The 27,636-nt window shown below is 64.6% G+C and overlaps 1 protein-coding gene across 8 annotated transcripts in view; it reads right to left on the reverse strand.

Moving 5' to 3' along the window:
• Positions 1 to 27,636, reverse strand: part of Arhgef10l (Rho guanine nucleotide exchange factor 10 like) — a 124,642-nt gene that overhangs the window by 39,777 nt on the left and 57,229 nt on the right. For 2 of the 8 annotated variants that reach the window (XM_047548063.1, XM_047548056.1), the window contains exons 7-21: positions 25,065 to 25,234; positions 21,186 to 21,302; positions 18,595 to 18,703; positions 15,811 to 15,917; positions 13,533 to 13,610; positions 12,588 to 12,767; positions 11,530 to 11,646; positions 10,445 to 10,537; positions 9,978 to 10,151; positions 6,583 to 6,728; positions 4,978 to 4,992; positions 4,598 to 4,779; positions 1,985 to 2,100; positions 1,482 to 1,609; positions 254 to 354 (exon numbers count right to left, since the gene is read on the reverse strand). In XM_047548063.1, the coding sequence (XP_047404019.1) occupies positions 254 to 354; positions 1,482 to 1,609; positions 1,985 to 2,100; positions 4,598 to 4,779; positions 4,978 to 4,992; positions 6,583 to 6,728; positions 9,978 to 10,151; positions 10,445 to 10,537; positions 11,530 to 11,646; positions 12,588 to 12,767; positions 13,533 to 13,610; positions 15,811 to 15,917; positions 18,595 to 18,703; positions 21,186 to 21,302; positions 25,065 to 25,234 (1,833 nt within the window). Of the gene's footprint in view, positions 1 to 253; positions 355 to 1,481; positions 1,610 to 1,984; positions 2,101 to 4,597; positions 4,780 to 4,977; positions 4,993 to 6,582; positions 6,729 to 9,977; positions 10,152 to 10,444; positions 10,538 to 11,529; positions 11,647 to 12,587; positions 12,768 to 13,532; positions 13,611 to 15,810; positions 15,918 to 16,616; positions 16,789 to 18,594; positions 18,704 to 21,185; positions 21,303 to 25,064; positions 25,235 to 27,636 lie in introns of those variants that run through there. The other 6 variants (XM_047548080.1, XM_047548071.1, XM_047548084.1 and 3 more) reach the window with 6 other exon arrangements.

Genomic DNA, 27,636 nt, shown 5'->3' on the forward strand with positions numbered 1-27,636 from the left:
GGAGACCTTCAGCGGCCACTCCCCACGGCCACCATCCAGGCTCCGGCAACGCTGACTCGCTTTCTGTCAAGTTGGCTCACACACGCGGGGAACAGGCTCAGAGAGGCAGTGACAAGGCCAGGTCAGGGGACTCGGACGCCAGCTGCTGCTTCCCCGCGCCACCTGCCTCCAGCTCAGCCCTCCCTGCCCGCAGGCCCCGGACACACGTCCTCGGCACCCCTGCCGCCCAACATGCTCTCCCCGGGCTACTCACGGAGTCCGATCTTGGCCAGATGCAGCCTGTTGACCCAGGAGATCTTGCTCAGGGGGTTGGGGGTGATGAAGACCACCATGAAGCTGATGGGGCGGCCGGATCTGCAGCGAGGGCCGAGGGTGAGGCGCGCGCCCGGTGCGAGGCCCAGCTCCCCAGCAGGCAGCTCTTCTCCAGCCCACGCTGGACACGGGAAGGCCAGCTCAGAGCGCGGCCGGCAACTGGATGGCTCGCCCCACCCGCTAGGACCAGGGAGGAGGTGCTGGCTGGAGAGACCGAGCCTGGCTCAGCCCGGCCGGCAGCCCCAGCCTTGGGCCTGGAGACGCCGCCAGCCTCTGGCAGGAGGGACCCTGGGCTCTGCTCCCAGCACCTGGCCTGGGCAGCTGCTCAGCATCTGAGTGAACACGTGAATGACCGGCCCAGCCCAAGGTCACTGCTGTCTCCACACTACCTTGCCTTCGACCTGCAGGTGCCCTGAGGGACCTCTGGGGCCTGTCCCCTGCAGTGCGCCAGCCCTGCCCCACGGGGCAGTCAGGGCAGCCTCACTAACGTGCCTGGTGCTGGGGGCACAGAGTGGGGGAGGTGCGGGCCAGGCCTGTCCGCAGGGCGTGCGAGAGGAAAGGGGGCTCGAGGCCACGCTGGAGCCACAGCCCGGCCCGTCGCCAAGGCTCCTCGCTCCTCTGCCCTCACCACTGTCTCCTAAGGCCTGTCCCCCTCCCCAGTCTTGAGGACGAAATCTGGACAGGAGCCCCTGGCTGCCCAGCGGAGCCCGGCTCTGCCCTTTACTACGCGGCTCTGCAGGCCCCCCTCCCTCGTGGGTGAAGGCTGGTAAGACCACCTTCCGAGGCTTCGAAGGGGCCTGACAGGTAGCTCCCGTCCCTACAGGGACCTACTGAGCACGGCTCCCATGGGGGACATTTGGGGACAGTGCTGTGAGAGGCTGGACTGTGGAGAGGACCTGGTGGACCACAGCGCACAAATGCACTGGCCAGTGGCGAGTGCCCGAGCGTTCCTGCACGCAGGGCGCCCGCCCGTCCAACCAGGATCTTTCCATGGGCACCTACGACGGGCCAGGTGCTTCACAGGCCTGTCCCACGATGGGCACACCCACTCCGTCACAGCTGTCCTGAGGGCAGAATGGCCCCAGGTCCTCCTCTCCAAACACCGCCCACGGTGGCCCAGCTGAGGCGGCAGCCCCATGCCCCACGCAGACACACAGACACCCCCTCACTTGTCGGGCTTCCCAGGAAGCAGGAGCCGGAGGCGGCACTTGTTGGCCGAGTGGATCTCCTCCTCCTTCACGCGCATCAGCCTCTGCAGGGCCAGGCACCAGTCCTGGGCCACCGTCATGTTCAGGTTCTAGGCAGGAGGGCCGAGGTCACCGCATAGCCTGGCCCCGAGAGCCACAGGAGATGTGGCAGGGCCGGGGGCCCCAGAAGTCCTGGGGCTGGACTGAGGCAGAGCCACTCCCCGGCTGGGGCCTCCCAGCCTGGCGTCAGAGCCCGCCTGCGGCCCACGCCCCGCAGAGAGGGAGCACCCTCCTGGCCAGCGTCCTCTCCGGTCTGGGCAGAGGCCCAGGAAGGGGCTGCAGGACACCAGCCACTGGGCAGAGAACTGGAAAGGCCGCTGAGGCCACACCTGAGCGGGCACACCTGCCTGCCCGGCGCCCCCGCCGCTGCCTGGCGGGCACAGTGGCGGCACAGCCCCCGCCTCCCGCTCAGGCCGCTGGCTCACCTGGTAGGTGCCGTGCAGCGTGCTGATGAGCAGCGTGATCTGCTCCACCACCGCCAGGTCCTTCTGCAGGTCCTGCAGCTCCTGGAAGAGGCGCGGGGGGCCCAGGTACACCTTATCTGGGCGAGAAGAGACCTGCTCAGAGCCGGGCGCGGGACTAGCAGACGCTGGAACCAGCTCACGGCAACGCGCAGAGCGGCCCTGCTGGGAAAGCGGCCCTGGAGCCCCGGGAGCAGGCGGCAGGTGTCGGGAAACCATGAGGCAGAGGCGGCCGTGCCCGAGAGCAGAGGGCTCCCGTGGGCAGGGGCAAGGTGGGCACCGCCAGGATGGAGGGTAACGGGCAAAGCCACCGTGACTGAGGGACCCACGACCAGCAGACGTTGAGACCTGCTGAGGACCCACTGCGCATGGGGTTCTGTGCCAGGCATCGGAGAGACAGCAGGTCCTGCTCTCATGGAGCTCAGGACCGGGTGGACAGGCCGAGGGGAGGACAATCAACTAAGCACCAACGGTGGACAGTGCTGGAAAGACAGGTTCAGGTGATGGGCTGGTGCCAGGGGCAAGGAGGCCCAGGTCTCTGGAGACGACTCAGGGACACAGACAGGTGGGCAGGACAGGAGCTCCCCAGCACACGGGACCTGGGCTGCCTTCACTCAGCGACGCGCCTTAGCCTGAGGGCTGGGGGTCCGGGGAGGAGAGCGAGGCCCGGGTTTCCCGAGAGACCATCCAGCAAGCGGGCGCACACCCTGCTTCCCTAGGAAGCGCTGCATTGGCTTCCAGGGGCTCTGACACTGGGCTGGGCTAGCAGATCACCAGGTCACAAGCGACGTCAGGAAAGGCTGACACACTGGTGTTGGGGACACACTGACACCAAGCGAAGGGCAAGGAAGGGCCCTGCAGTGGCCCAAATGGGCACCGGTGGGGAACGTGGCACCGGGACGGCACAAGCCTCCCAGGAACCTGCAGAGAGGCCACGGCCACGCTGGGGCAGCGGGTTTCACAATGCGGCCACCAATCTCACTGAACGACGCTGCCGGTGGGATTCTACTGTTCCGCGACTCCATTCCCAGCCGACTGCGATCACGTTTTGGCTTTACCGTTGTGCAAGGGCCCCCGGCAGGAGCGGTTGGCTGGCTGAGCTTTACGTTAGTCCATGTTGGAAAACATAAAACACCCTCCAAGGCCAGTGGGCTCTGGACAAGATTCTGCAGTGCTGGGGATGGAGCCCCGGGCCTCGAGCGTGCTGGGCAAGTTCTCTAACACTAAGCCATGTGCCCAGCACTTTTTATTTTATTTTGAGATAGGTCTTATTAAGTGGCCCAAGCTGGCCTTGGACTTGCGATCCTCCCGCCTCAGCCTCCCACGGTGCCAGCCAACCTTTCAACAGTCTGCCGGCACACCACTCTGGCAGGAGGAAGGTGGCTGCAGAGTGGACATGCAAGGGGTCCCCTAGCAGCAGCCCCAGGTAGTGGCGAGGGAGAGGGGTGGGGTCAGGACCACAGTGCCCGGGAGGGAGGCTCCTCGGGGCTCCTCCTGCCTCACAGGCCTAGAAGTGGCACCGCAGTCCCCAAGAGTGAGGCAGGCGGAGCTTCCAGAACTGCGAAGACTTTCTGCTTTTTACTTTTTTTATTATTTTATTTACTTATTTATTTATTTATTTATTTTGCGGTGCTGGGGATTGAACCCAGGCCCAGGGCCTTGAGCTTGGAAGGCAAGCACTCTACCAACTGAGCAATCTCCCCGGCCCTACAGCAGCCTTTCTGAACTGCAGAGCTGAGGCCACCCTGGGCCACCCCTGGGGCACCTGATGGGCAGAGCACTGTGGTGGAGGAGTGAGGGCTGAGCACCCCGTGCCTGTGGCAGGTGCCCTTGGGCAGGCGTCCCCCTCTGCTGGCCCTGCACTGTGGCCCCCCAGGCTCTGGGCAAGGGCCACAGTCGCTAGTCATGAGGGGACTTGAGAGCCCAGGGCAGGGCCTGCCCAGCCAGGAGTCGCCAGGAAGGCTGCTCTGAGGGGGACGAGGAAGGACGAACGGGACGCAGGAGGGGCCCTGGCAGGGCCAGGCAGGTGGGCGCAGGGCCTCCCCCCAAGAGCAATGGGGGCTGCTGGGTGGGGTGACACACACCCATCTGATCTGCATTTTGAAGAGCCAGCTAGTTCCAGGGATGGGTGGAGAGGGACAGGAGGGGACAAGGGCCACAGGAGGGAGAGCAGCAGGTGGGCACTGCCGTGTCCAGGGGCGGGGGGTGGTGGCCAACCTGGGGGCAGGGAGCAGGTAGAGATGCCGCCGGCACCAGCGCCCTGAGCTCGAGTCCCCTGTGCCCCGGCCCGTGGGGTCTGAGGAGCAGGGTCCACACGGGGAAAGCAGGCCCCACAGAGCCAGGCAGACCCAGCTGGGGCCGGGTGAGTGGTCTGTCCTGGCCCCTCATGCTACAGGGAGGTTCCCTGAGGCACCTGCCCAAGGTCCCACCTGCCCAAGGTCCCACTGCTGGCAGGCTGCGGCCAGGCCAGAGGCGGAAGCCGCGTGCGGCGTGCAGCTGCTCTGCTCAGGCAAGGGTGCCTGGGGCCGAGAGCCACCAAGAGCCCGTGCGCCCCAGCCTGCTGCCGGCGGTACTCACTCTGCGCCTGCCCCGAGGCCGAGGCCTTCTTAGCACCAGCATGCTGGATGAGCACGTTGTCCTTGTCGCAGGCTCCGCCGTCCTGTCCCACCTCCACCACCTGCACCTGGGGCAGCGCCGTGTTCCACTTCACCACGTACTTGGGCCCCAGGGGCACCAGGCTGCTGATCTCCAGCTGGCCCCTGCGGGGACAGAGGAGAGCCCTGCAGAGCCGCCCCGTGCCGCCCCGGGCAGCCGCGCCGCTCCTCAGCACACCAGCCCCGGCACAACCGCAGGCCAGACCAAGCCGGGCAGAGCAGGGAGCCCGCGCCGGGCATCAGCACCAGGTGCCCAGGCCCCGCCCCACAAACAGCCACACGCCCGAGCCCCGGGCCACCTACCTGTTGCTGGCGGGCCTGAGGAAAAAGACAAGAGGGAAGGAAGCTTATTACTGGGACTGAGCAGGTCCCCCGGGGGCTGGCCCCTGGGCTGGCATCAGGAGGGGACACGGGCACAGTCCTGGAGGGGTCACGGCAACAGAGGCCGGGGTGGGCAGAGGGGACCGCATGAAGGCCAGGCCTGCTGTCGCCTGACTCACGGGGCCCCGCTTCCTAGCAGGGTACTGTCCCAGAGGAGGACACCGATGCTCAGCTGGCTGAAGTGACAGCTCAAGTCACCCAACCTGATTCTCCCACACTGGGCCACCAGCCCCTGGCCCAGCACACCACACTAGACCCCAGCAGGACAGGAGGAGGACGTGCATCACACCTGGCCCAGCGCGGTGCCCAGGCTCAGGGACTTCAGAATCTGCCACATGGACGAGTGACAGGCCAGCCACGGGCACTGCCCATGGCCTCTGCAGCACAGGCCTCCTCGCCAAGCCCCCCACCAGGACAACAACCAGCTCCTGCGAGCAGGGCACCAAGGGCGGTGTACACTGGATTGATGGGGGACAGTGGGGGGACGGAGCCAGCCCCGCCTGCTGCACTGTGGGGACCCAGCGGCCACGACCACAGCCGATCCAATTCCACCCACGGCCGTGCCAGTAGCCGACGCGCAGTCTAAATGAGGCTCCACGTGCCTGTCCCCACTCCCCACCGCGTTCTGTGCCACCAGCTGTGAGGTGGGTGCACCGGGCTGGGGTTCGAATCACTACAGCTAAGGGGTCGTCCCCCTCGGAAGCCTGGGGACGGCTGCCATAATGCTGTGCCAGATGTTGTTCAAGTGTGGTCACCACCTGTCACAGCTGCAGTCCTCAGGGCCCGCCTGGGAAAGGGCCACAGCCCAACACCCACAGGAGCCACCCAGGGGACACGTGTGAGTAAAGCCAGCCAGGTGGAGACTCAAGGGACACAGAGCCAGGTAGCATGGACCCAGCTCAGGTCCAAGAGAAGCCAAAGCCTCAACTGTGGCCTGGACCCCCCGAGAACGCAGGGCACAAGGCGCCACGGCCGCTGCAGAGCCTGGGCTCCAGGTCTAAGGAACCACCTCCCCTGCTGGCTCCAGTCCTTCAGGCTGAACCAACAGCATGGCCCTGGGAGTCGCTAGGCCTCTGGCCCAGAGCTGGGGAACCGGGTGCCTGCAGACAGAAGCCACTCACTGTAGGGGGACAGGGACAGACCAGTGCCAAGAAGCCTGGGCAGAGGAAACCTGACTTCAATTAAAGCAGCAGGGACTCAGGTTAAACACAAAGAAGAATCTACTGAATATCAAAGTTGTCAAAATCCAGGAGGCTTCAGTCGCCAAGCACAGACCCCTGGAATAGGCAGCTCCGAGTGACAGACAGCCATGTGCCCAAGGCTGCGGCTGCCCCATGCCTCTCCAGCTACTTCTCAGCACTAGGAACCCGGTGACCAAGCAGGCCAAGAGGAAGGTGGAGGACCAGAGACCACACGGAACTCACGCGGGGCCCCACCACAGAGGGGCTGGCCGAGACGCCAGCACGACAGGACAGGTCCCCAGCGAGGGAGCCTGCCGGGCTCCCAGCCCAGGCCCAGGCCACTTACTTGAAGTTGATGTTGGCGCAGACCAGCATGTCGCTGAGCAGGAAGACCCTGCGCTCCTTGGACTTGATCAGCTGCCCGCGGTCGCCGTACACAGTCTCCGTCAGCGTCTCACAGAGGAGCAGTTGCCGCTGGCCGGAGGTCAACAGCTGGGAGGGGGGCAGAGGAGGTGACATCAGCATCCTGGTCCAGGTGGCTACACGGTCACCACCGTGCTGGACACGGAACTCCCGCCACACGGGAAGGGAGCCTGAGACCGGGAGAGACGGAGACAGGGCCTCCTCCACCTCTGGGCGGTAAGAGGCCTGGGCAGGAGGCCCGGGGCAGGCACCAGCCGTCTGCCCAGGGAAGGCCAGCGGCCTGAGGGCCACCCATGCACGACGAGCAGGCCCAGCAGCCAGAGCCCCTTCTCCGGGAGCCAGCCACTGCCAGGCCCCGCAGCGATCCCGTGACCACAGAGACGAAAGCTGCACAGCCAGCAAGGCGGGCTGCAGCCCAGCGGGCGGGCAGCGGTCACCTCAGCAGCTCAGGTCACACAGGTAGGCACGGGTGGCCGGGGCTGGCCACACAGCCACCAAGCCTGGTGAAGGGGAACGCGGGCCTCTGTTCGAAACCTGTTTTAAGACAGACACACCCTCGCGAGCAGCAAGGCCCTGCCAGGGCAGAGGCAAGCCCGCCGGGCCACCTGGTGGGCACAGGGGACGCCCCATGGAGCCCGCCCAGTGCCACTGTTGATACCGGTCTTCACGTGGAGAAGCAGGGCCTGCAGGGCACAGCAGGCCGGGGGCCCCGCCGTCTGCCCTCCGTGAGGCCCCCTCCCCGCAGCTCCCGGCTCTCAGGCCCCGGCATCGCTGGCATTTGCCAACCACAAAGAAGCCAGGATCCCCACTGGCACCAGGACCCCCAGTGGCCCACGGACCTCCCGGGAAACACCCTTCTTCCTGGCAGGAGCCGACCAGGGTGAGGCAGCCCAGCAAACTCCAGCCGCGGCCTGTGCCTGGCGGCCATTGCTCCCCACTCCTCCCCGCAGGCCAGAAGGACGGGGCACCCCAAAGCCTGGGAGGCCGGCAGCTCCTGGCTCCCAGGAGGACTCGGGGTCCCTCACCCACCACCCAGCTAGGGCCAGGCTTCCCCACCATGTCCACAGCCGCTACGGAAACACTCCTCGGGCTCTGAGGGCGCAGGGCCCTCGGGGCGGGCTGCCAGCGTGCCAGGACCACGCCAGGACAAGGAAGGTCCCTGGGCTCCGGCACGGGCGCCCCCGCCCTGGGCAGATGAGAGGAAAGGAATCCCGGAGCTGCAGGCGCCCCCGGAGGCTCCTGAGTCAGCGGTTTGGAAAGAGACGCAAGGTTCCGTTTGGGCCACGCCCAGTTTCGCTTCTGCTTCTACTGGGCGACAGTAGGAGGGTGGTCACCAAACAGGTCTCCTAACTGGCCAGGACTGACCATGGCGGTCAGGGAAGCGCCGTGTGCAGCCACCACCACCCTCTTCGCAGAGCACCCACACCCGTCCAGCCCACCCCCACCGGGGGCTCAGGGCCCTGGGTCCCTTGCCCACATCCATGGGGTCTCCCTGACTCCAGCCACTGCCCAGGTCTCCGTGGGGCAAAGGGGAGGGGACGGAACGGCTCTTCCCAGGGCAACACGGGGTCACCTCCTCCCCAAGCAGCCTTGGCCCAGAGCAGGGCGCTGAGGGAGGGGCGGGGCGCCGAGGGCCAAGACCAGCACGAGTGGCCGGGCCGGGCGGGGGCCTTCTCCAGACGCCCAACGGCAGGCTGGCACGGGACGGCGGCACTTCCCGCGGGCAGCGCCCGCACACGGCCCTGGCGACCCCGAGTGGCCCATTCCCGCCTGTCTTCCTCCGTAGCTTCTGCCCCAGGCGCGGGGCAGCCAGCCAGATGCCCTCCTGCCAGCATCTGGGAAGAGGTGGGCATGCTGCTCGGCCGGGCCGAGCCACACAGGACGGCAGGCCTGCGTGCCCGCTCTCCCAGAAGCTCCCAGGTCTGAGCTTTGGGGCACATCTCCAGATTTTTGAATGTTGCCAACTATTTCCATTTTCTTAAGAATACTGTGTGGGGGCAGGAGGCAGGGGCACCTGCCCGTACTCCCCGTGACCCTGGAGGCCTGAGGCAGGAGGACCGCAGGTTCAAGCCCAGCCTCAGAAACTTAAGACAGGCCCTGTCTCGAAATAAAACACGGCAGGGCGGGGGTGCCACTCAGGAGCAGAGTGCTCCCCGTACCCTGCCGGCCTGGAGTCCGGCCTCCGCACCGCCAAAAGGCCTGAGGCCCAGAGTCCCTCCAGGCGGGACGCCCAAAGCTCAGAGCTGCAGGACCCTGCCGTGACCCTGTCCCAGTCCTCTTCCAGGAGGGTGACGCAGTCTGGGGAGCCGTGCTCGGGGGAGGACTGCCATCCTGCCTGGACACCGGACGTTCTTCCCGAGCCGCTGGAACCTGCCTCCCAGGAACTGCCAGACGCCAGCCGGAGCTCCGCTCTCAGGACCCCTGGGAGCCAAAAGGCTCTTGGTTTTTTCCCCCAAAGGTCTGGCCCCACAGGATGCCCCTCCCCAGAGGGCAGCCCTGGAGCCACATGGGGCAGGCCACCTCCACCCTCCAGCATGCGGAGGTGGGCAGCTCCTGCCGGGCTGCCAGTGAGACACAGGGACTCCTTCACCGCACGCGACTCGACCTCACATCCTAAAAACGCAGCTCTCTGCCGACACGCCTGTGAGTTTTTCAACATTTTTATGCCAACCTCAGAGCATGGCCTAGATTTTGCATCTCTCTTAAGGACTATGGCAATAAGACTTGTCCCCCCGAGGCCCTGGGCATCAGGTGCTACTGAACTCTCCACATTTCAGAGGGAGTAAGTAAGGTTCAGAGAGGTTGGGGGATGCCCCTGAGGCCACACAGCGAGCATCAGGGGTAGAATCTAGATTTAAACCCAGATTCCAAGCAGAGGCACCTTCTTGAACCCCGGCTTCTTGGAAAGCTGAGGCAGGATTCCAGGTTGGAGGTCAGTGTGTCTCAGCACGCAACTCAGCCAGACTGTACCTCAAAAAACAGAAGGGCTGGGACATGGCTCCAGAGCAGAGCACTTGCCTCGCAGGCTGGCGGGGGGTTTGGTCCACAGTGTTGGGGGGATTTTTTATTTTGATCTAAAAAATTCCAGATTCCAGCGCCCACCCGTCTGGGGACAGTACTGTCATCACTGCTGGGGGCTTTGCTGGGACACGCCTGAGGAACACGACCAACTCTCACCCTCCAACCAGGCACAGGTTGGAGGGTGGCCCCAGGGGAAGGCCCAGCCTGGACTGCAGGACTGGGGGCGGGAGGGCGGGGCTCTGCCACCCAGGGGTGGCCAGCAGGGGCTCCCGGCCAGAAGCAGGCCTCTGCACGCACCTTGCTGAGGCTGCTGCGGTCGCTGACACTCTTGGTCAGCTGCTGGATTTCAGCCACCTGGTCGGCCAGCCGCTTCTGCTCGTTCAGCTTCTCGGCCAGCGTCTCCAGCTCCGTGAGGGCCAGCTGCAGCGAGAGCCTGTCGGGGTGGCCCCTGGGGGTGTTCTTCAGCATGTCCTGCCAGGGCCAGAGAGCCGACTGAGGAGGCCTGCCCACCACTCTGCGCCTCGGCCTGCGCACCCGGCCACAGGACACCCCGAGCTCTAGGGCCCTCGCAGGCCCCTCGCAGGCCCAAGGCCCGGGGCCCAGGCGGAAGCCCCCTCCTGGCCAGGCCGGCTGAGTGCACTGCACACGGAGCATCTGCTCTTGTCGGCCTGCAGGTCCGCCCTGCCCTGGGCCTGCCCGGCTTCCCCCACGAGGTTCCTGCCCACCCAGGCCACTCCCGAAGGGTCAGTGGTGACCAGAGGTACCTGAAGCAGGAGGATGAACTGCGGGAACCTCTGGATGGGCTTCACCATCAGCCCGTAGAGGGTGACTCGGTCCGGGCTGCATGCCTGCCGCCGCTGTCGGGGACAAGGTACACCCTTCGATGACCTTCTACAGGTCCAGTGCCCTGGCGTCCACACGCGGCCCCCATGCCAGGCTGCTCTGCCCAGACCCCTACTCAGTCCCAAGGCCTGAGGGCAGAGCGAACCCTCCTGCCCCCTTGTCCCTGTGGGCCCCAGACTCAGGAACTGAGCACGCTGCCATCTCTGAGCTACGGGCACAGCTGGGACATCCACGCGCGAGGTCGGACTTCTGCCAGGAGTCAGGTCGGCCACTCCCTCCGCTCAGACTCAAAGCAGAGGGGCTGGGCCAGGGGACAGGTGGGCACAGGGGCCACACTGCTCACACGTCCACTGCTCCATCCACCTGTCACCTGGTCCTGGCCTGGACCCTGGCAGCTCACAGCTTCCCCACCTCCATACCTCCACCGACCCGGCTCACAACTCTGTGGCTCCCACTGCGGAGACGCCCTGTCCTACTTCCTGGGCCTGCAGATCCAGAACAGCCCAAAGCAGACTCAGCTGGGCCGTGGCCTCCCCTCAGACCCCCCGGCAGCCAGCCCATGCCCCAGAGCCTCCTGCCTCTGGCCTCTGCCCCATGACCCCCACTCCTGGAACCCCTGTCCCACCATCCCCTACGGGATGTGAGAAAGCCCCGGCTGTCCTTTTCAGGGGGCTAGGTCCCTAGCCTCTGCTGGACAGAGGCTCCCTCAGGCAGGGGCCACTCGGCTGACGGCACTCCTGGGGCGGCTGGGGAGCCTGGCCAGGCTACACAGGGCTTCCCAGCCCTTCTGCTCTGCTCTGCCCTGAGAGGCCCCAGGGGAGGCCTGTCCTCTTCCTTGCACAGAGCTCTGCGCCTCCAGGCCACCACCAGCAGGGCTGGCCACAGGGAGGTCCTGCCGTGGAGGCTGGGGAGGTACGGGACCAGCAGCCCCAGAGGCCGCACGGTGACACTGACGCGGGTGCTCCCACGCCCCCCCTCCTGAGCGAGCCTGGCCACCCCCGGCCACCTTGAGGAAGTCGAGGAACGCCGGCTTGGTGAGGCAGGCCTTCTTGATGATGGCCATGGCGCTGGTGAAGTTGTTCACGTAGTCGCTGTACACGTCCAGCACCATGGACTTGGAGAACTGCGGGGCGGCGGGCGGGGTCAGCGCAGGGAGGCGCGGCCAGCACCCGCCCTGGGCTCCCTGGGACCACATTCCAAGGGCACGGCCTGGGTGGCCCCAATGAGCCTCCGAGGTGACTGGACCTACCACCCATTCAGGTGAGGAACGGGGCTCAGAGAGGTAGAGACCGTCCCACCGTCACAGGGACTGGGGCAGAGGACGGGAGGGGCGGGCACCTGGCTTTTACTGAGTGCCCTGCCCCACGCCGAGGTAGCCATCCAGAGGGGCCTGGGGCCAACCCACCCTCACCAGAGCCCCTCGGGCAGGCCCACCCAGGACGGCAAGTCTGTTTAGCAGACCTTTGTTTTCAAAGCCACGTTCGAAACCCAGGGACCTAAAACAGACCAGAGTGGAGCCCCACGGTCCTGAGCCTCCGTCCTCCCCTGAATCCCGGGCCCTTGGATTTCGGTGTGAAAAGCTGGGTGTGCAGTGTGCCCCTCACTGCACAAATGGGGACCCAGCCCAGAGGGACACCTGGAGCTGCGCGAGGTCACACGGCAGAGCCGGGACCAGCACTAGTCTCCTGGACCCCGGCCCGGGACTCCCACCCGTGGGCCTCCTCCTGGGGCCGAGAGCACAGTCTAGGCCAGGATTTCCAGCAGGGGCAGGTCACCCCTTGAGTGCTTGGCGAGGGAGCTGGGCTGGAGGCCAGCCAGGCTCCTGGAGGTGCCCTGCGGGGCGGAGCCAGAACCGTGCCTGGCACGGTGGTCTGGCAGACCGCTCCGAGGACATCCGGGCACCTCAAGGTGTCACGCCACCCCGGCTCAGGCCAGGAAGACTCGGGGACCCTGCCAGCCTCGGGCTCCACTGGCGTGGACAGGTGACAGGCAGAAGCAGGTGACGCTGCCAGCAGGCTGGCTGTGGCTTTACCCAGTTGGGCCAGGGAGTGTGGGGACACCTACGGAGGCCACGAAAAGGTCCCCAATCTTCTCAGTGGAGTCCCACTCAGCCACGCGGGAGGACAGGGCGATCTGGAACATGGAGTGGCAGTGCAGGATCTCCTTCACGCGGAAGAACACGGCCTGGCACTTGCGGGCACTCAGCACCCTGGGTTCCACCTCCACCAGGGGCTTGCGGTAGTCCTGCGGGGCGGGCGGGGTGAGCCACGGCCGGGCCCCCTGTGACTCCTACGCTGAGCTGGGCTGGGAGAAGGATCTCCCGTGAACCACCCGCCAGTGAGGAGCTCGAAGCCGAGGCTGGTGGCACTGGGGAGGCCCTGACCCCTCTGTCCCAGGCAGTGGCCAGGTCCCTGCAGCTCCTAGGTCCCTGACCTGGTGCCACTCTCCAGCCAGCTCCGTCGGAGCAGCTGCCTACAGCCTCCCCGCGGAGGCCTGGCTCCCGCGCCATGGAAGGGCGTCAGTGGCACCCTCCACCTGACTGACCCTCCCCCGGTGGCCTCCCTCCAACACCCCAGAAGATTCAGAGTCTTGGGTTCAAATCGCTGACCAGGTCACACCTTAGAGGCGTGTCCCGAGCACCTTGCTAGAGATCCTGGGCATCCAGGTGTGAGAAAGAGGGGGTGTCCTACTCCACCAGCCTTGGGGAGCCCCAGGATGACAGGGAGACACGGTCTGGGCCCCACAGGCTCCCCAAGAGGGAGGGACATGAAAGAGACCAGATGCCCTTAGTCCTCCAGAGTCGTCCAGAGAACCCCAACTCGTGTCTGTGAACGCTAAAGACTCGGGAAACCTTGGTGTCCCCATCTGGAGTCCTGCTGTCCCCACGATTCATACAGCACTGGCTCTTGGCCCCTTCCCCTCAAGACTGCCATGGTCCCCAACTGCTCCTCATGAAGTATCCCTTTGGACCCCCTGCACTGGCCCGAGGCCCTGAGCCCCTGGTCACACCTGGAGTATCCGCTTCAGGGACTCCACGTAGCTGCCTTCGCTCTGCACAATGGAGCCCAGGATGTGCCGCCGGATCACCTGCTCAGCCAAAGCACCGTCAGTGTGTGGGACACTGCTACAGAGCCAGCACTGCCACACGCAGGGCCCCGGGGGCAGGAGAGGGAGCAGCCACAGGACGGGGCTCCAGCCCTCCCACAGCCATGCCTGGGACCACCGGGGTCTGTGGGGCTGTGCTTGACCACCCCCCGCAAGACACCTGTGCTGCCCAGGCTGCAGGACTAGGAAGACGGGCAGGTCCCCAGGGTGAGCACCCGCCCAGCACCCTCCCGGCCCCCACGTGCAGACACCCGGGGGCGCGGGGCTCACGCCTCTGCTCCAGGGTGAGGAGCGACCCCTCCATTTTGGAAAACCCTGCCCGGGAATTCTGGATTGAAATGCGATTTCACCTTCCGCCCTGGTTGCGGATGGAGCCTCTTTGCAGAGGACTGTCTTCGAGGTGCCCTTTCCCGGCTGAACGTCCCCAGTCCCCCTTGCCCTCCCACCGGCACTTATCCTCAGCCTCAGCAGCAGCCCCGGAAGCACGGCCCACAGAGGGCAGAGCTGCCCTCCCCTGCAGCTGACCAGCACCTGCCAGGCCTGGTGTGACTTGCATCCCACTCCCCTGGCTTTGGGGTTGGTGGGATGGCATGGGGACCCTTAAAACATACTGCTGCCTGGTTCCCACCCAGACGTTGTGATTCCTTTGGCATAAGTACCACCTGGGCAGCACCTTAAAACCTGCCCAGGACACAGGTACACCTGTAACCCAGCACCTCGGGAGGCTGAGGCAGAAGCATCTCAAGTTCAAAGTCAGCCTCAGACCTGTCTCAAAATAGCAAAGGTCTGGGGGTGTAGCTCCGTGGCAGAGTACCCTGGGATCAATCCTCAGTGCCAGGGAAAACAGCTGCCCGGTGACTGTTCTGCAGCAAAGCTGGGGTCAGATGTGAGGTGCTCACGGGGAGAGCCCGTCCCCACAAATCCAGGGCCAGAAGGGCGACCCTCACTCGCCCCCACAGCTGGCCCAAGAGCATCCACCCAGCCTCCTCCCCGCTCCCACTCCCCCAGCACACCCCCTCAGCTCTGCCCCTGCCCCCTGCAGTCCAGGTCAAGCACGGCCCGCACAGCCCCAGCAGATGGGCATGGCCGCTGTCCTGTGAGCTGCCCTCTGCTGCATGTCGGTCGACAATCCGAGTCCCAGGGGCTCCCAGGACACAGTTCTGAACTTTGGCATCCAGACACTGGGCTGAGTGGCCACTGGGACCACCATGCATTCTAAGCTCATTCAGCGGCTCCCCGGCTTTACCCACCAGAGGCCAGCAGTGACCCTAAGCCCTGACAACCAAAAATGTGTCAGAGGTTGTCAAACGTCCCCAAAGAGGCAGAAATCACTCCCAGAGCCTGTGGCCTCCAGGAACTGAAAACGCCAGGTCCAGGAGGCTACAGGGAGGTGGGCCACGCCAAGAGGAGGGGAGGCTGCCACAGGAGGTCGGGTCATGCTGGAGACAGAGGCCATGGCGAACGGTTCCAAAACCCGGCAGGTAGCACCAGAGCAGGAACCTCGTGTACTGCCATGAACAGCCCAGGGACGGCCAGCGAGCGTCCCAAGGAGGACGCTCCCCTGCACTCCCGCCTGCGGCTGCCAGCGCAAAAGTGGCCCAGGGGCTCTATCTTCCTGATTCTCAAGCCGGGCCAAGCACTTTCTGCCAACCAACCAGCAAATTCCTTGCACTGAGCTGCTGCCCAGAAAGTCACAGCCAGAGGAAAGTAGGGGTCCCGCACCCGATTTCGCGGCTGTGAAGCCAGATGAGAGGGGAGGAGACTGACCCGGCACAGGTCCCCGGCACAGCTGCCCCTGCGGTGTGGCGCTGGGGCGGAGGCATGGCCCCTGAGCCGACCCCAGAGCCCCGCACAACGCTAGCCGAGACAGACAGCTCGGCTCTGCGGGCGGTTGTACTCAGGTCCCTTCTTTAAACAAGACTCGGCTAGAAACCGTTCAAGGACCTCTCCGGGGGCCACAGGGCCCGGCGAGGGGGCACCTTCCAAAGGCTGAGTCTACCGTCCCCAAACCCACGGCATGCAACCTGCAGGGTCCAATCTGGAAAGCCACCGGCTGAGAACCCAGGAGTCCCCACCCAGCTGGGGCTGTGCCAGGAACCCCGGGTGTCACCTCCCATTCAAGACCCAGATCAGCGGTGGCCCCAGAGAGCAGGCTGGTACCGCTCCTGCCCTTCCCACTGACCTGCTGAGGGCTCAGGCCGTCCGGCATGGGACCCAGTTCTGGGGCTGGGGGCTTGATGTCCGTCACGCTGACCTCCAGAAGTCCCATGTCCTCTTCTTCTGAGTCACCTGGAAAGTCAGGTGGGTCAATGACACAGTTAAGGTGGAGCCCACATGCCCTGCTCAGGCCCCAGGGGCTGAGAGCCACCCAGACCAGCCCCAGGTTCAGGTGGGGAGCAGCAGCCCTGGGGCCGCACGGGCTTAGAGCAGGCTCCTGGCTCCGGGGCCGTGGTCACTACTGCGCCCAGGACCCGGGGCCGACTCGGTGAGCGAGGGTAAGGGAGGGCCAGAGGGAGCAAGCCACGAGGTGCCTCGCGAAGTCGGGTCCCACGGGGCCCGGCTCTCAGATCAGCCCTGCCCGTTACTGTCCCCGCCCAGACCCGGCTGCTCTGGTCTGGCAAAGGCCAAGCTGCCCATGTCCCCATCAGTCGGCACTAAAAATAGCATCTTCTGGAGCCTCAGGGGAAGAGAACACCCTGAGGAGAGACGGGCAGCTCGGCTGTGCACGTTCATTTAAAAAAATCACGTAGAAACCCAAAAAGGAAAATCTCAGCCAGGGCCTGACGGGATCCTGGGCACAGTGGGGAGGACGGTGACCCAGACCTCCAAGGGGGCCCGGGGCACTAGCAGACGGGACACCAGCTGCTCAGAGCTTCCAACACCGGGGGCAGCAGACAGCGGGCACGGTCGGTCGGAAGGCAGGGAAGAAAAAAGAAGTGGCAGTCACCCCAGAGGCTGGGTGGGCAGGGACCCCCCGGTGGGTCTTACCTGAGCAGGAGACGGAAGAGGAGGAGGAGGAGGGACAGCGGACAACGGCATGGGGGTGGGGGTGGCAGAGGCCCTGCTGCCCGGCCCACATGACGCCCCGGGCACCACTCCGCACCCACCCCGGCCGCTGGCCCCGCGGCTTCCTCTTCCCCCACGCGCTGCTGGGTAACATTCTTGGCCTGGGATGGAGCCCTGCCCGGCTATTAATAACGCCTCTGGTGGGAGGGCCCAGGGCAGGGAGCATGTCCCAGAAACAGCCCCCGTCCCCGACCCGTCCCTCCCTCCTGGTGGCCAGTGCTTCCCAAGGATGGAGCACCAACGTGTCCACGCCCGCCCTCAGCCCACGGCAGGCCCACCGGGCTGGAGCCCCGCTGTGGATGAGGAACCTGGCGCTCAGGGGAGGAACTGGCAAGGTCACGGCGAGGAGGCCACAGAGCCGGGATGTGACCCAGGTCAGTGTGACGCCATCCCGGCACCACACGCCTCCACCAAGGCCTGGCTGCCACGCAGGGCTGTTTCCACACCACCTCGGCCATCCTGGCCATAGCCCCGGCAGAGATGAGGAAACCGAGGCGGAGGGAGAGTCAAAGGCAGCATCCGCAGAGGCTTGAGCTCACCAAGGCCCCCGACGCCTGCAGCTGCGCCCCCGCCTCCCCAGGGAGGCCTCCACCCCAAGAACGGCCCCCCAGAACTCTGTGCAGACCCTTGGCCCCCGGCCCACCGTCCTCGCATTTCCTGTCTGTCGCCCCCTTGAGAGCTGCAAGAGGCAGGAGCTGGTCCAGCTGCCCTGTCCCCGGGGCCCAGCAAGGCGGGAACCCTGGGGGAAGGACCCGTGCCCTGGGGGTCCAGGAGCAAGGGTGGGCACCTGAGGGGGCTTCAGGGCAGGTGTGGCCAGGGCAGGGCGGCCGAGACGGTAGGCGGGCAGGTGGATATGGGGCAGGGGGCACCAAACTGGCAGAAAAGGCTCAGCCTCCACCCTGTAGCAAGTCCCGGGAGCAGCCCTGGGGCAGGGGTGGGACCTGCACCCTCCTCAGCAACTGCGGAGGACCCAGTGCCGGCCAGGCCCAGGAGAGACTGCGGGACCCCTCCTCGCCTGCCTCTGCCTCCCCACTTCTGCCCAGGTGGCTAAAAAGCCACTGAGCAGCCTTCCCCCTGGGCACGTCCCCCGCCTCCCGGGACAACCCCGTTCCTTGGCTGTGACCTTCTCCCAGAGCCCCAGCTGCTGCCTCGAGTGATGTCCGTCACCTGCCGATTGGTTCCCACTCTTACTTTCTGTGGCCCCGACTAGAACGGCCGCTCTGCCAGGGTAGGACCCGCCTGCCTTGTCCACACTGTCCCACGACCTGAGGACAGCTCCCAGCCCACAGAGCAACTTCGAAAACTCACTGGATGAACAAGCCATCAAGTGCCCAACTGCCCATGGAGCCCTGCTGGCCTGGCCCTGGCCACTCGCCCCACCCATGCCAGCTCTTCTGTGCCCGGGGAACCCGCAGCCAGTCCCTGAGCATCCGGGGACCCGCACGTCCTTTGGTGTTTATAGGGGTAAGTGAGGCACTGCAAGCTCTCAGATCGGCACCTGGCACCCACTGAGTCCTGGGTGAATGGGGATGACGGGGAAAACCAAGTTCCCTGGTTCACCCAGGGACCCCGGGAGCATGGGGCTCGGCAGTTAGTGGGAGTTCAATAAACGCCGGCTGGTTGGAGACGGCAGACAGATACAGGCAAGAGCAGGGACAGGGACGGATGAGGCCAGGTGAGCCGGGGGCAGGAGACCAAGACGCCCTCACAAAGAGCCCAGGTCAGGACGCTGAAGGGTGGGGACCTCTCCAGGAAGAGTGGCAGCCAGTCGCCACGACAGGGACCTTGGGAACCCAGTCTCAGCCCCCTGCCAAGGGGCCAGACACCCAGGGGCACCCAGCCTGCCCTCCCCGCCCCCAGCACACAGCTGAGCACTTGACCCCGGCTGCACGGGCCTCACCGAGGACATCTTTCCTGTGCAGAAAGGAGACTTTGCGCATGACGGCCATCCGGGTCTTCTCCAGCCCGTCCTTGGTCCCGCTCTTGGCGGCCTTCATGAGCTGGGTCATCTGAGCAAAGGCAGAGCAGCTCATCAGCGAAGCTGAGGCAGCACCCGGACACCAGCCACCAAGAACTGCCAGTCCCACGGGACCTTGGCCTGGCTGCAGACATCAGAGCCACCCGACCACCCCTCCCAGGTGAGTGCAGCAGAGGCCAGGAGAGAGTGGAGGGCAAACAGGTACACTCAAGTTGCCAAGGGTTTCCCTGTGGGCATGGGGAGGTCCTCACCCACCCACTTCCTTCAAAGCCAACTACACAAACAGGTGTCGAATCAAGGAGATGGTGCCAGGCACGACGGTGCACGCCTGTTAATTCCAGCTACTTGTGAGGCTGAGGCAGGAGGATCACAGGGTCGAGGCCAGCCTCAGAAATTTAGCAAGACTATCTCAAAGTAAAAACATTTTTAAGAGGTCTGGGCATGGAGCTCAGTGGCACAGCGACTGCCTGGCATGTGCAAGGCCCTGCGTTTAAACCAGTGCTACAAAAAAAGAAAGATTAAGGAGATGGAAGGACGGAGCCAGGCTGCGTCCTGGTCTGGTCTCAAATCCCAACACGTGAGCCTCGGGGTCCCCGGGCGAGGGGGTCGCTGCGGGGCCGCTGGGAAGAGGTGCGCACAGGTGAGGAACCTTGCCCCCCAGCCAGGTTCCCCTCTGAGCCGCTGCCTAGGGAAAGCGGAAGTTGCCAGAGAGCAGAACGCAGCTCCCCAGCTGGGCTGGCGAGCTGAGCTGGGCATGAGGCACAGGAAGCACATGCCAGGACGGGAAGTGGCCGTCCCCAGCCGTTCTCCACCCCTCACCTCACCCAGCCCGGCCCGTTCCTTCTGCGGCACACGACCAGCACCGGCCGCCAGGGCCTTCTGCCAGGAGGGAAGTGCTCTGCCGCACTGTCCAGCTCAGGCCACGGGACCTGGGTCTCACGTAACCAGCGCCGCGTGCCAGCCCGGGGCCATCCAGGTGGCCAGCCCTGTGCAGGGAGACCCCCTCCTCACTCTGCTGCCGTGGGGGCCGCGCTCCCCCTGGCCTCCCTGGCCTCCTGCAGGAGGGCCACGGCTCCACAGGGGCCTGGGCGAGGAGGGCTGGCTGAGGAGCCGGGGCAGTGCTGGAGAGGCAGGGGCTGGTCCCCAGGAGCAAGGCTGGCCTTCTGGAAACTACCACGGGAAAAGGGAAGTAGCCCAGCCCGCCCCAGCAACGGGGCACGACGCCTGGTCCCTTGGCGGGAGTGGTCCCGGCGCCCTTGAGAGGCCAGTGAGTGACCCCAGGAACGGCATTCGGGTCACGGTCTCCTGGGGTTTGTCCTCCCTGGGGGCCACACACGCCCAGATTGAGCCCAGTGCCTGTCCTGGTGGACGGCCATCAAGGGACTGTTCTAGGAACCCTCGAGGGGGTCTTTGGGGGCTCATCTGAGGCCCTTTGCTTGGCAATTTCCTGGACAAGGAGGAGCAACAGGCAACCCCCAAGAAGGTTCCCTGAGCCACCCTGCCACATGCCGGCTACCTGAGGGGGCAGTGCCGGGAAATGCACCCTGTCCCTGGGTCCGCCCTCCACTGGCTCTGGCTCCCCTGGGCCTCTGCTTCCGGCTGAGCCTGCCCGACCCTGGGTCTCGCTGGGGGAGGGCAGGGGAGGCAGCCCCTCCTGGGGCCAGGCTCTGAAGAAGGGGGCCAGAGGCAGGAGGGCGCCAGCTCTGAGTCCGGCAGGCCTGGCGGGAGGTCCAGCTCTGCCACCAACTGCCAGCTTGACCAGCAGCCAGTGTGACTCGCCTCAGGCGCCATGATGGCAGAGAGACAGTTGCCCCAGGGTGCAGGGGAACGGGGTGGACAGCAGGAGGTAACAGCAGTGGTTACTGAGCACCTGGAACCAAGCACAGCGCCGAGCACCCTGCAGACCTGATCACCGGTCCTCACGTCCAGCCCAGGGCCACTCCTCCCAACGCCTATTTTACAGGCAAGAACCCCAAGGTCAAGAGGGGTCAAGGGCCTGCCAGGCTCACACGGAGAGGAAGTGGTGGGAATGGGATTCGAACCCAGGTCCGCAGGCCTTGAAAGGCACGCAGTCCGCCAGGACACTCAGCGAGCGCTCAGTTGAGCGTCCTCCGGAGCCCGGGGCCCATCTGAGGGGTGCGTGGGAGTCTCCCACAGACTTGCCGCCCGGGGTCTCTGGGCAGCCGGGGGCAGCAGAACTATGCCCGCCCACCGAGGTTATCAAGCGCACACGCGCAGATGCCTGGCCGGGCCTCCCGCCTGCACAGCAGCGCCCGCGAGCTCGGCAGCTGCACCTCGCGGGCAAGGCCTCGGGGAGATTCTGAGTCTGCAGACCCACCGGCATCTCCTGGACCCTCAGCATCTCGCTGCAGTAGGGAGGTCCAGGTGAGGCGGACGCGGGGGGACGCTGGCCTGAGGCGTCACCCCGGCAGCACAGGTGAAGACAGCAGGCTCCTGCGGCCAGCGTGGTCCAGCGCGGCAGGAGGGCGGGGCGGGCGGCCGGAGGACAGTACCTTACAGTCACACTTGTGCTTCAGCTCCTGCACGTCTCTCCCCCCAACTCTCAGAGCCAAGATGTCCCTCTTAGTCCTGGCGTATCTCTCCTTTAGCCTAGTCAGGTCTGGAGAAAGCTGGCGCCCCAAGCGCAGGCAGAGAGCAGGTGGGAGGAGCAGGCGGGACAGGAGGAGACAAAACGACACAGGAGAGAGGAGACAGGTCAAGTGGCGGACGGACAACGGGCAGGCGGGACTGGCGTCCCGGTCGGCAGGCAGGTCGGCTCCCGCGGGGCTGCCCAGCAGCATCCAGGCCGACGAGCTGGGGTCTCTGCGCAGGGGATCCGGCTGCTGGGGAGCAGGGCGGGGACGAGCCCAGGTCCCCCTTCCCGGGAAGGGAACCATGTTCTGAGGAAGGGCACCTCCCCCAGCCGGGGCCAGCGTCGGGCTTGTACCCAGAGGCTCTCGATGCCCTGGTGAGATGGACCCATGGGCAGGGCGGGAGGAGCGGAGGATTGTGGGTGAAGACAGGAAGATGGACAAGTGGGCGGGAGGTAGCTGGACAGGTAAGTGGACAACAGACAGACAGCTGCGCAGGTGGACGGAGACAGATGAGGTGAGTCGGGTGAGGATGGCGGACGGCGACACCAGCGGGCGGGTAGTGAGCAGGTGCAGGGGTGCTGGAGTCCCCGTGAGCCACAGAAGCCGCCGGCCCGGCCTGGAGGAGGCTGGCAGCACCCGATGGGGGGGACCAGGAGGATGACGACAGAGGAAGAGACGCACATTCAAAGGCGCGAGCTGCATCAGCAAGAGGGACCCCAGCGGAGCAGACAGAAGGCCAGCACAGAGGACGGCTTGCAGAGAAAACCACAGGCAGAAGGTTCCAGATGTGAGCTCGGGTGGGGGGGAGGCTGTCGGGCAAACAGTGGCTCCCACTCGCTGGCTGGAAAAGTCTCTTTACCTCTGCGAGTTGCAGCCTGTGCGCTGGTAAAACGCATGCTAACCGGCCACGGGGTCAGGGGTTACTGGGTCATGGGGTCAGTGAGGTAAAAGCTCCCAGAGAAAACTGAATGTGAAGCCCAAAATTTAGTAAGTAATCAAAAAATGGATGCCAACATATTTTACTTTTTAAATTATGAGTGCTCACTATTTGCTGAATGGATAGTTGAGTAGATGGGAGGAGAGATGGACAGAGCATGGATGGACAGATGGGTGGATGGATGGAGAGATGGACAGAGAGATGGCTGAGGTGTTTTTATCCACATGTGATGCTGAGTTCTGGCTCTACCATTTACTGGCTGTGTGACCCTAATCACATCACTTAACCTCTCTGAGCCTAAGTCACATAGGTTTTCTGATCAACAAAATGAGAATCTCAATAATAGTGCCCACCCTAGGGTAGTAGAAAAATCCAGTGTAACTGCTTAAGAGTGCTGCACTGGATAATCCGTCTATGTTGTTATACAAATATTAGAGCAGGGATCCTGGATAGTGACCCAGAATCCTGAATTCACCTACAAGTAGGCTCAACATTATAAAACCACAAAGCCCCTAGGCCCTCTGGTGCCCCTTACCTCTCTTGGGACCTGAGATGCTAGGAAAAGTTAGCGACAGGTCACTTGCTGGGTTGCCCACAGCAGAGCAGGGCCTGGAGGAGCTGAGGCCCGTTCTGCAGGGCCCACCCAGCTGGGTCACGGTGACCTGACGCTGAGGAGGTCACAGGCAGAAGGTGGAGGAGTCCACCACTGGAAAAGCTCTCCCCGACCATGGCGTAGCCAGCAGCGTGCCCCGGGGACTCACAGAACAAGTGGCTGCTCACACTTGGGTCAGGTCCCTCCAAGGAGGCTGTCTGCAGACCCCTGGGTCACTTTCTTTGGCAAAGTCCCCCTGTCTAGGGCTGGCCCCTCAGGACACCTGCAGGAGGGGCTGGATCAGCTCTCTTGCTGCCAGCTGGGTGCAGGGCCACGCTGAGACCCCCGGGACCTGCTGCCTGGCGCCCGCAGATGCTCAGCACAGCTAGCAGCAGGGCAGACGCACGCGCGGCCAGGCCAGCCCAGAGCAGGTGTGCCGAGCAGCTCCGCAGCACGCGGCCGGGCAGAAGTGGACACCAGAGCAAAAGCCCCTTCACACCCTCCCGTCTCCCAAGGTCTCCGCTGGTCAGGGAGCAGGCAGACCTTGGCCCAGAGCCAGAGAAAAGCCCTCGTGTTAGGTTCCCAGGAGCTGTGTCCCCGTCCACCTGAGGAAGAGTCCAAAGCCCCCAGGGAGGGTGCGAGGGGCGTGCAGATCCCACCCCAGGGCCAGGCCTCAGTGAGGTCCAGCCCAGCAACTCTCAAAGTGCACTGTGGGCTCCCTCTTGCACCCCTGGGGCAGAGAGCAGATTACAAGGCAGGCTGCCAGGCCCCAGGGAGGGAGGCCAGCACGGCGTCTCAACCCAGGACGATTCTACGTCCCTGAGCCTGAGGCCAGCACTCGAGAGCCTGAATTCGGCCTCTCCATGCCTCTGTCCCTCTGACTGATGCAAGGAGAGGGCTTGGCGAGGTGATCCTGGGAGAAGAGGAGGGACCACGGCTCTAGAGTCCACAGGTCACCATTCAGAGCAGGACGGAGACCCACGGGTTCTGCCCTCCTGCACAGAGATGGCCCAGGGGCTGGGGACTTCGTTATCCAAGAGTCCCCCCCGAGGCAGAGTGCTGCCCCTTCTTAAGAACACAGCGCAGACTCGGGCCCTCCAGTTGTCCGCCTGGGCCGCCCCGGCGCCTGTGTGAAGCCTGCTGGGGTCAGTCCCACGGGCTCCCACCCACGCCAGGCGCGTGGCCAGGCTGTGGCCAGCACATGTTAACAGGAAGGAGTTTTGTCTTCATTGTTGACGAGGTGTTTCACAATGTGGCATCTTCTCCTGAACTATAAGGGTTCACTGAGTCTGGGTCAGGTCTGCCTGTCCCCATGTCCCCCAGCCACCACCTGAAGTAGGGACTTGGCACACAGTGCGGTCAAACACGTCACTTCATCATCTTGAGACACCAGGGCATTTTCTGTGGCCCAGACCCCTCAGCCCCCAGGCTGGCTTAGGCCTTGGGGAGCATGTCCTAGGCTAAGGATAGGCTGCCTGGAGCCTGTTGGGCATCCAAGGGGACCCGCCAACCCAGGCACAGGCAGGTGGCACACCAGAAGCCTCGCCCAGCCTGGCCCTGCCCCGTCCTGCCTGCCTCCACAGCCCTGCCCTCGAGGGGGCTGCTCCTGCCGTCTGTCGCTTCAGAGGAGCCTGGAGGGGCTCTGCCAGCTGTCAGGCAGGTCGCGAGAAGCTGCTGCACTGGGTCGCATGCCTCAGCTCAGGCAGGTGGCAGCCTCCTGGTGGCTTCCACAGGACCACGTGGGAGGAAGAAGCAGCTCTTCCTCTCTGGGCTTCGGGGGCAGGAGCACCAGAACAGCCAAGCACCCGAAGCCAGTCTGAAAGGCTCTGATGTCGCCACAGCAGCTGCCCCTGCCTACTCCCCAGGGCACAGGGGACCACGTGGATCTAAGGACAGACCTGAGAATGCGCCCAGTAGGGCAGGGAGATCAAGTTGATGGGTCCAAGGGCCAACTCTAGTCCGTCAGCTGAGCTGCCCAAGCCCTGTGTTGAGAAGGATTCTGAAGTCCATCCTGGGCCCTGAGACACCAGCTGGCTGGGTTTGCACAGGGATGGAGGGCTAGGCCCTGGGCAGGTCTGGCCACGTCCATCCCAGCTCTGTGCTCTCCACAGCCAAAGAGCAACCAGCAAGGCCTAGGCATTGCCTGCTTCGGGACGACCCGGCCTCTGGTCTTCGCCCCGTTCATTCCTGGGACTGCTGATGCAGACCTTGGGCCTGGCCCCACCACCCACCCACTTTCCCCCTCGCTGAGGGGTCTGGGTGCCCTCACCTTGGGCTGGAAGGACACTCGGTGCTTAGAAGGCTCCACCTCCGGCTTGGCCTCCTCCCCGGAGTCCTCGCTGTAGCTCTCGAATTCGCTGGAGCTCCAGCCTAGGTCCTCGGCCTCCCGGGGAGCCCCGCCTCTGTGCACGTCCTCATAGAGCAGGCTCTTCTCCGCCCCTGGGGGCAAGGACAGGGCTGGTGAGCCGGCAGCCAGGAGGACGGGCACACTAGACTCAGCCTCAGGCCCAGGTGGGTGGCAGGGGGGATGCGGAGAGGGGAGGGGAGGCTGCCTCGGGTGAGTGGGCCCTGGCCCAGCCTTGCTCTCCTTCCTCCGCCATCAAGGAGGTGATGCCAATACCATCCACGTGGTCCTGAGAAAACGGGGTGAACCCATGAAACAGGCCAGACACACAACAGGCTCAGGAATCCTCCTCACATCCCACAACTCTGTGCTCCCGGTACTCATTCTGAGACTCCTGAGCATTTTCCAGCAGAAGAGAAGACCCCAGGGTCCTGCCCTGACCCAGCCCTCTGCATCCCGGGGACACGATGGAGAATTGGGGGGGCATTAAATGAGAGGGTTCAGGAAGGGCTGGCCCTCCACAAACATCCTGTCCTGCCCTCCCACAGCATCCCTCACCCCAAACCAGAGTTCCCATGTGGGCCCAAAATGGCCCAGTAGGGAACACACTGGGCCCAGAGTCCAGGAGCATTCCCAGCATGGCCCAGTAGGGGGCGGCCTGGCCCAGAGTCCAGGAGCATTCCCAGCATGGCCCAGTAGGGGGCGGCCTGGCCCAGAGTCCAGGAGCATTCCCAGCATGGCCCAGTAGGGGGCGGCCTGGCCCAGAGTCCAGGAGTGTTCCCTTTCCTTCCAAAGTCCCACAGGAAATCCTAAGTCTGAAAACTTGAGGACAAAGAACTGCGAGTCCTTCGCTGGCGGGACGGACCCACGAGGTCCAGAGTTAAGTCAGGTATGAGGTGCGGATTTAAGGCTGCGGTGGGAAAGCCGCCATGCTGAGCCGGAGGCCCGGCTCCAGCCCCTGCGCTCCACGGGGAGGTCTCGGCGGGCTCCTCAGCACCCTGAGCTCCCTTTCCTCCTGGGACCTGAAGAACCACAGACCTCACAAAACTGAGGCTGGACTCCAAAAGGTACCTGCAGTTGAAATGCTTCTGCAGACACAGAAGAGACATCTGAGACCATGCGGAAGGCCAGGGCACACTGCGGTCAGAGACCTCCCGCCATGGACTGAAGGGACTGGGCAGATACAACACTGGCAAAGAGCCAGGCCCGTGGCAAGGACCCAGTGGGAGCTGCTGATCGCACGTGGGGGCTCTGGGAGGGCTGGGTGCAGCACGCTGACCCACAGCCCCCAGTTCAGTCCCATAGGAAAGCGGGGAGAGGGTTGGCGAGGAAGAACATGGGTGCGTGGACCCAGTGGGAGACTTGGTCTCAGGACCTGGAGAAGCAGGAGGCCGTATTTAGGTACAGGTGACAGTGGCCGATGTCTCCAGAGACGGAGCAGCCAGCGCCCAGGCTGTGGCCTTCCGAAGGCCGAGCTGGCCGCCGCAGTGGCACGCCTGCCACCCCAGCCACGCAGGAGGCTAAGACAGGAGGAGTACAAGTTCAAGGCCTCTGGTGGCAACTTAGTGAGACCCCGTCTCAAATAAAATAAAAAGGGCGAGGGGTGGCTCGGAGGTAGAGTGGTCTCCGGTACACAGGCCCCGGTTCCATCGAGCACCTGGCTGATGGTCCGAGTACTGCACTGGGGGTCCCCTGACTAGTAACTGAAGAGTCAGGGCCTGGGTCTGAGGAGCAGCAGTGGGTCTCCAGGTCTGCACTCCAAGGGCTGACCAGCCACCTCTGCCCACAGCTCTCCCCAGCCTATGGAGCCCGTGGTCAGCAGGGTGAAGGTCGCCAGGGCTCCATCCCCTCAGCCTGCCTTCTGCCAGGACCCCACCGTCCCCAGACGACCCTGGAGCTCACTTAGAAATGCCCTCTCGAGCAGAGACAGAGCCGCAGGACCCCTGAGCCTACCACTCAGCCATCAGGAGCTCACAGGGGCCCCAGCCTCCTCGGCCTCCGCCTTCACCAACACTGAAGATGGCAGGCCGTTCCAAAGTGCTTGCCACCAACTACACAGTGCCCTATGTCACCTCACTCACGGACTCTACCTCCAAATCATTTCCAGAGGACAGGGACATTATTAGCCCATTTCCACAGCTGGGTCAACTGAGGCCTAGGAAAAGCAGTTTCTGGATGACCCTCCGCAAAGGCCGGAGTTTGAGATACACTTTATATAAGGCGAGGCCTGAAGGCCCTGGGTTCTGTGTCCATATCCATGGCCAAGCCGGGATTTGAACCCAGGCCTGTGTGTCTCCACTGCAGGTTCGGCTGGCACCTCAGCTGACAGCTCCCCCAGCTCCCAGCAGCCCTGTGTGTGGAGCACTACCTGGGCCAGACCCTGGGTCGAGCCCCCGTCGCCCGTCTCCCTGGATCGTGCCACACTGTCCCTCCCAGCACAGGGAGCAGGGCTCTGGCAAGCTTCAGCAGCACCCCCTTCAGGGTAACGAGCTGTCAC

The sequence above is a fragment of the Sciurus carolinensis genome, chromosome 1, assembly GCF_902686445.1.
Source record: "Sciurus carolinensis chromosome 1, mSciCar1.2, whole genome shotgun sequence".
NCBI lineage: Eukaryota > Metazoa > Chordata > Mammalia > Rodentia > Sciuridae > Sciurus > Sciurus carolinensis.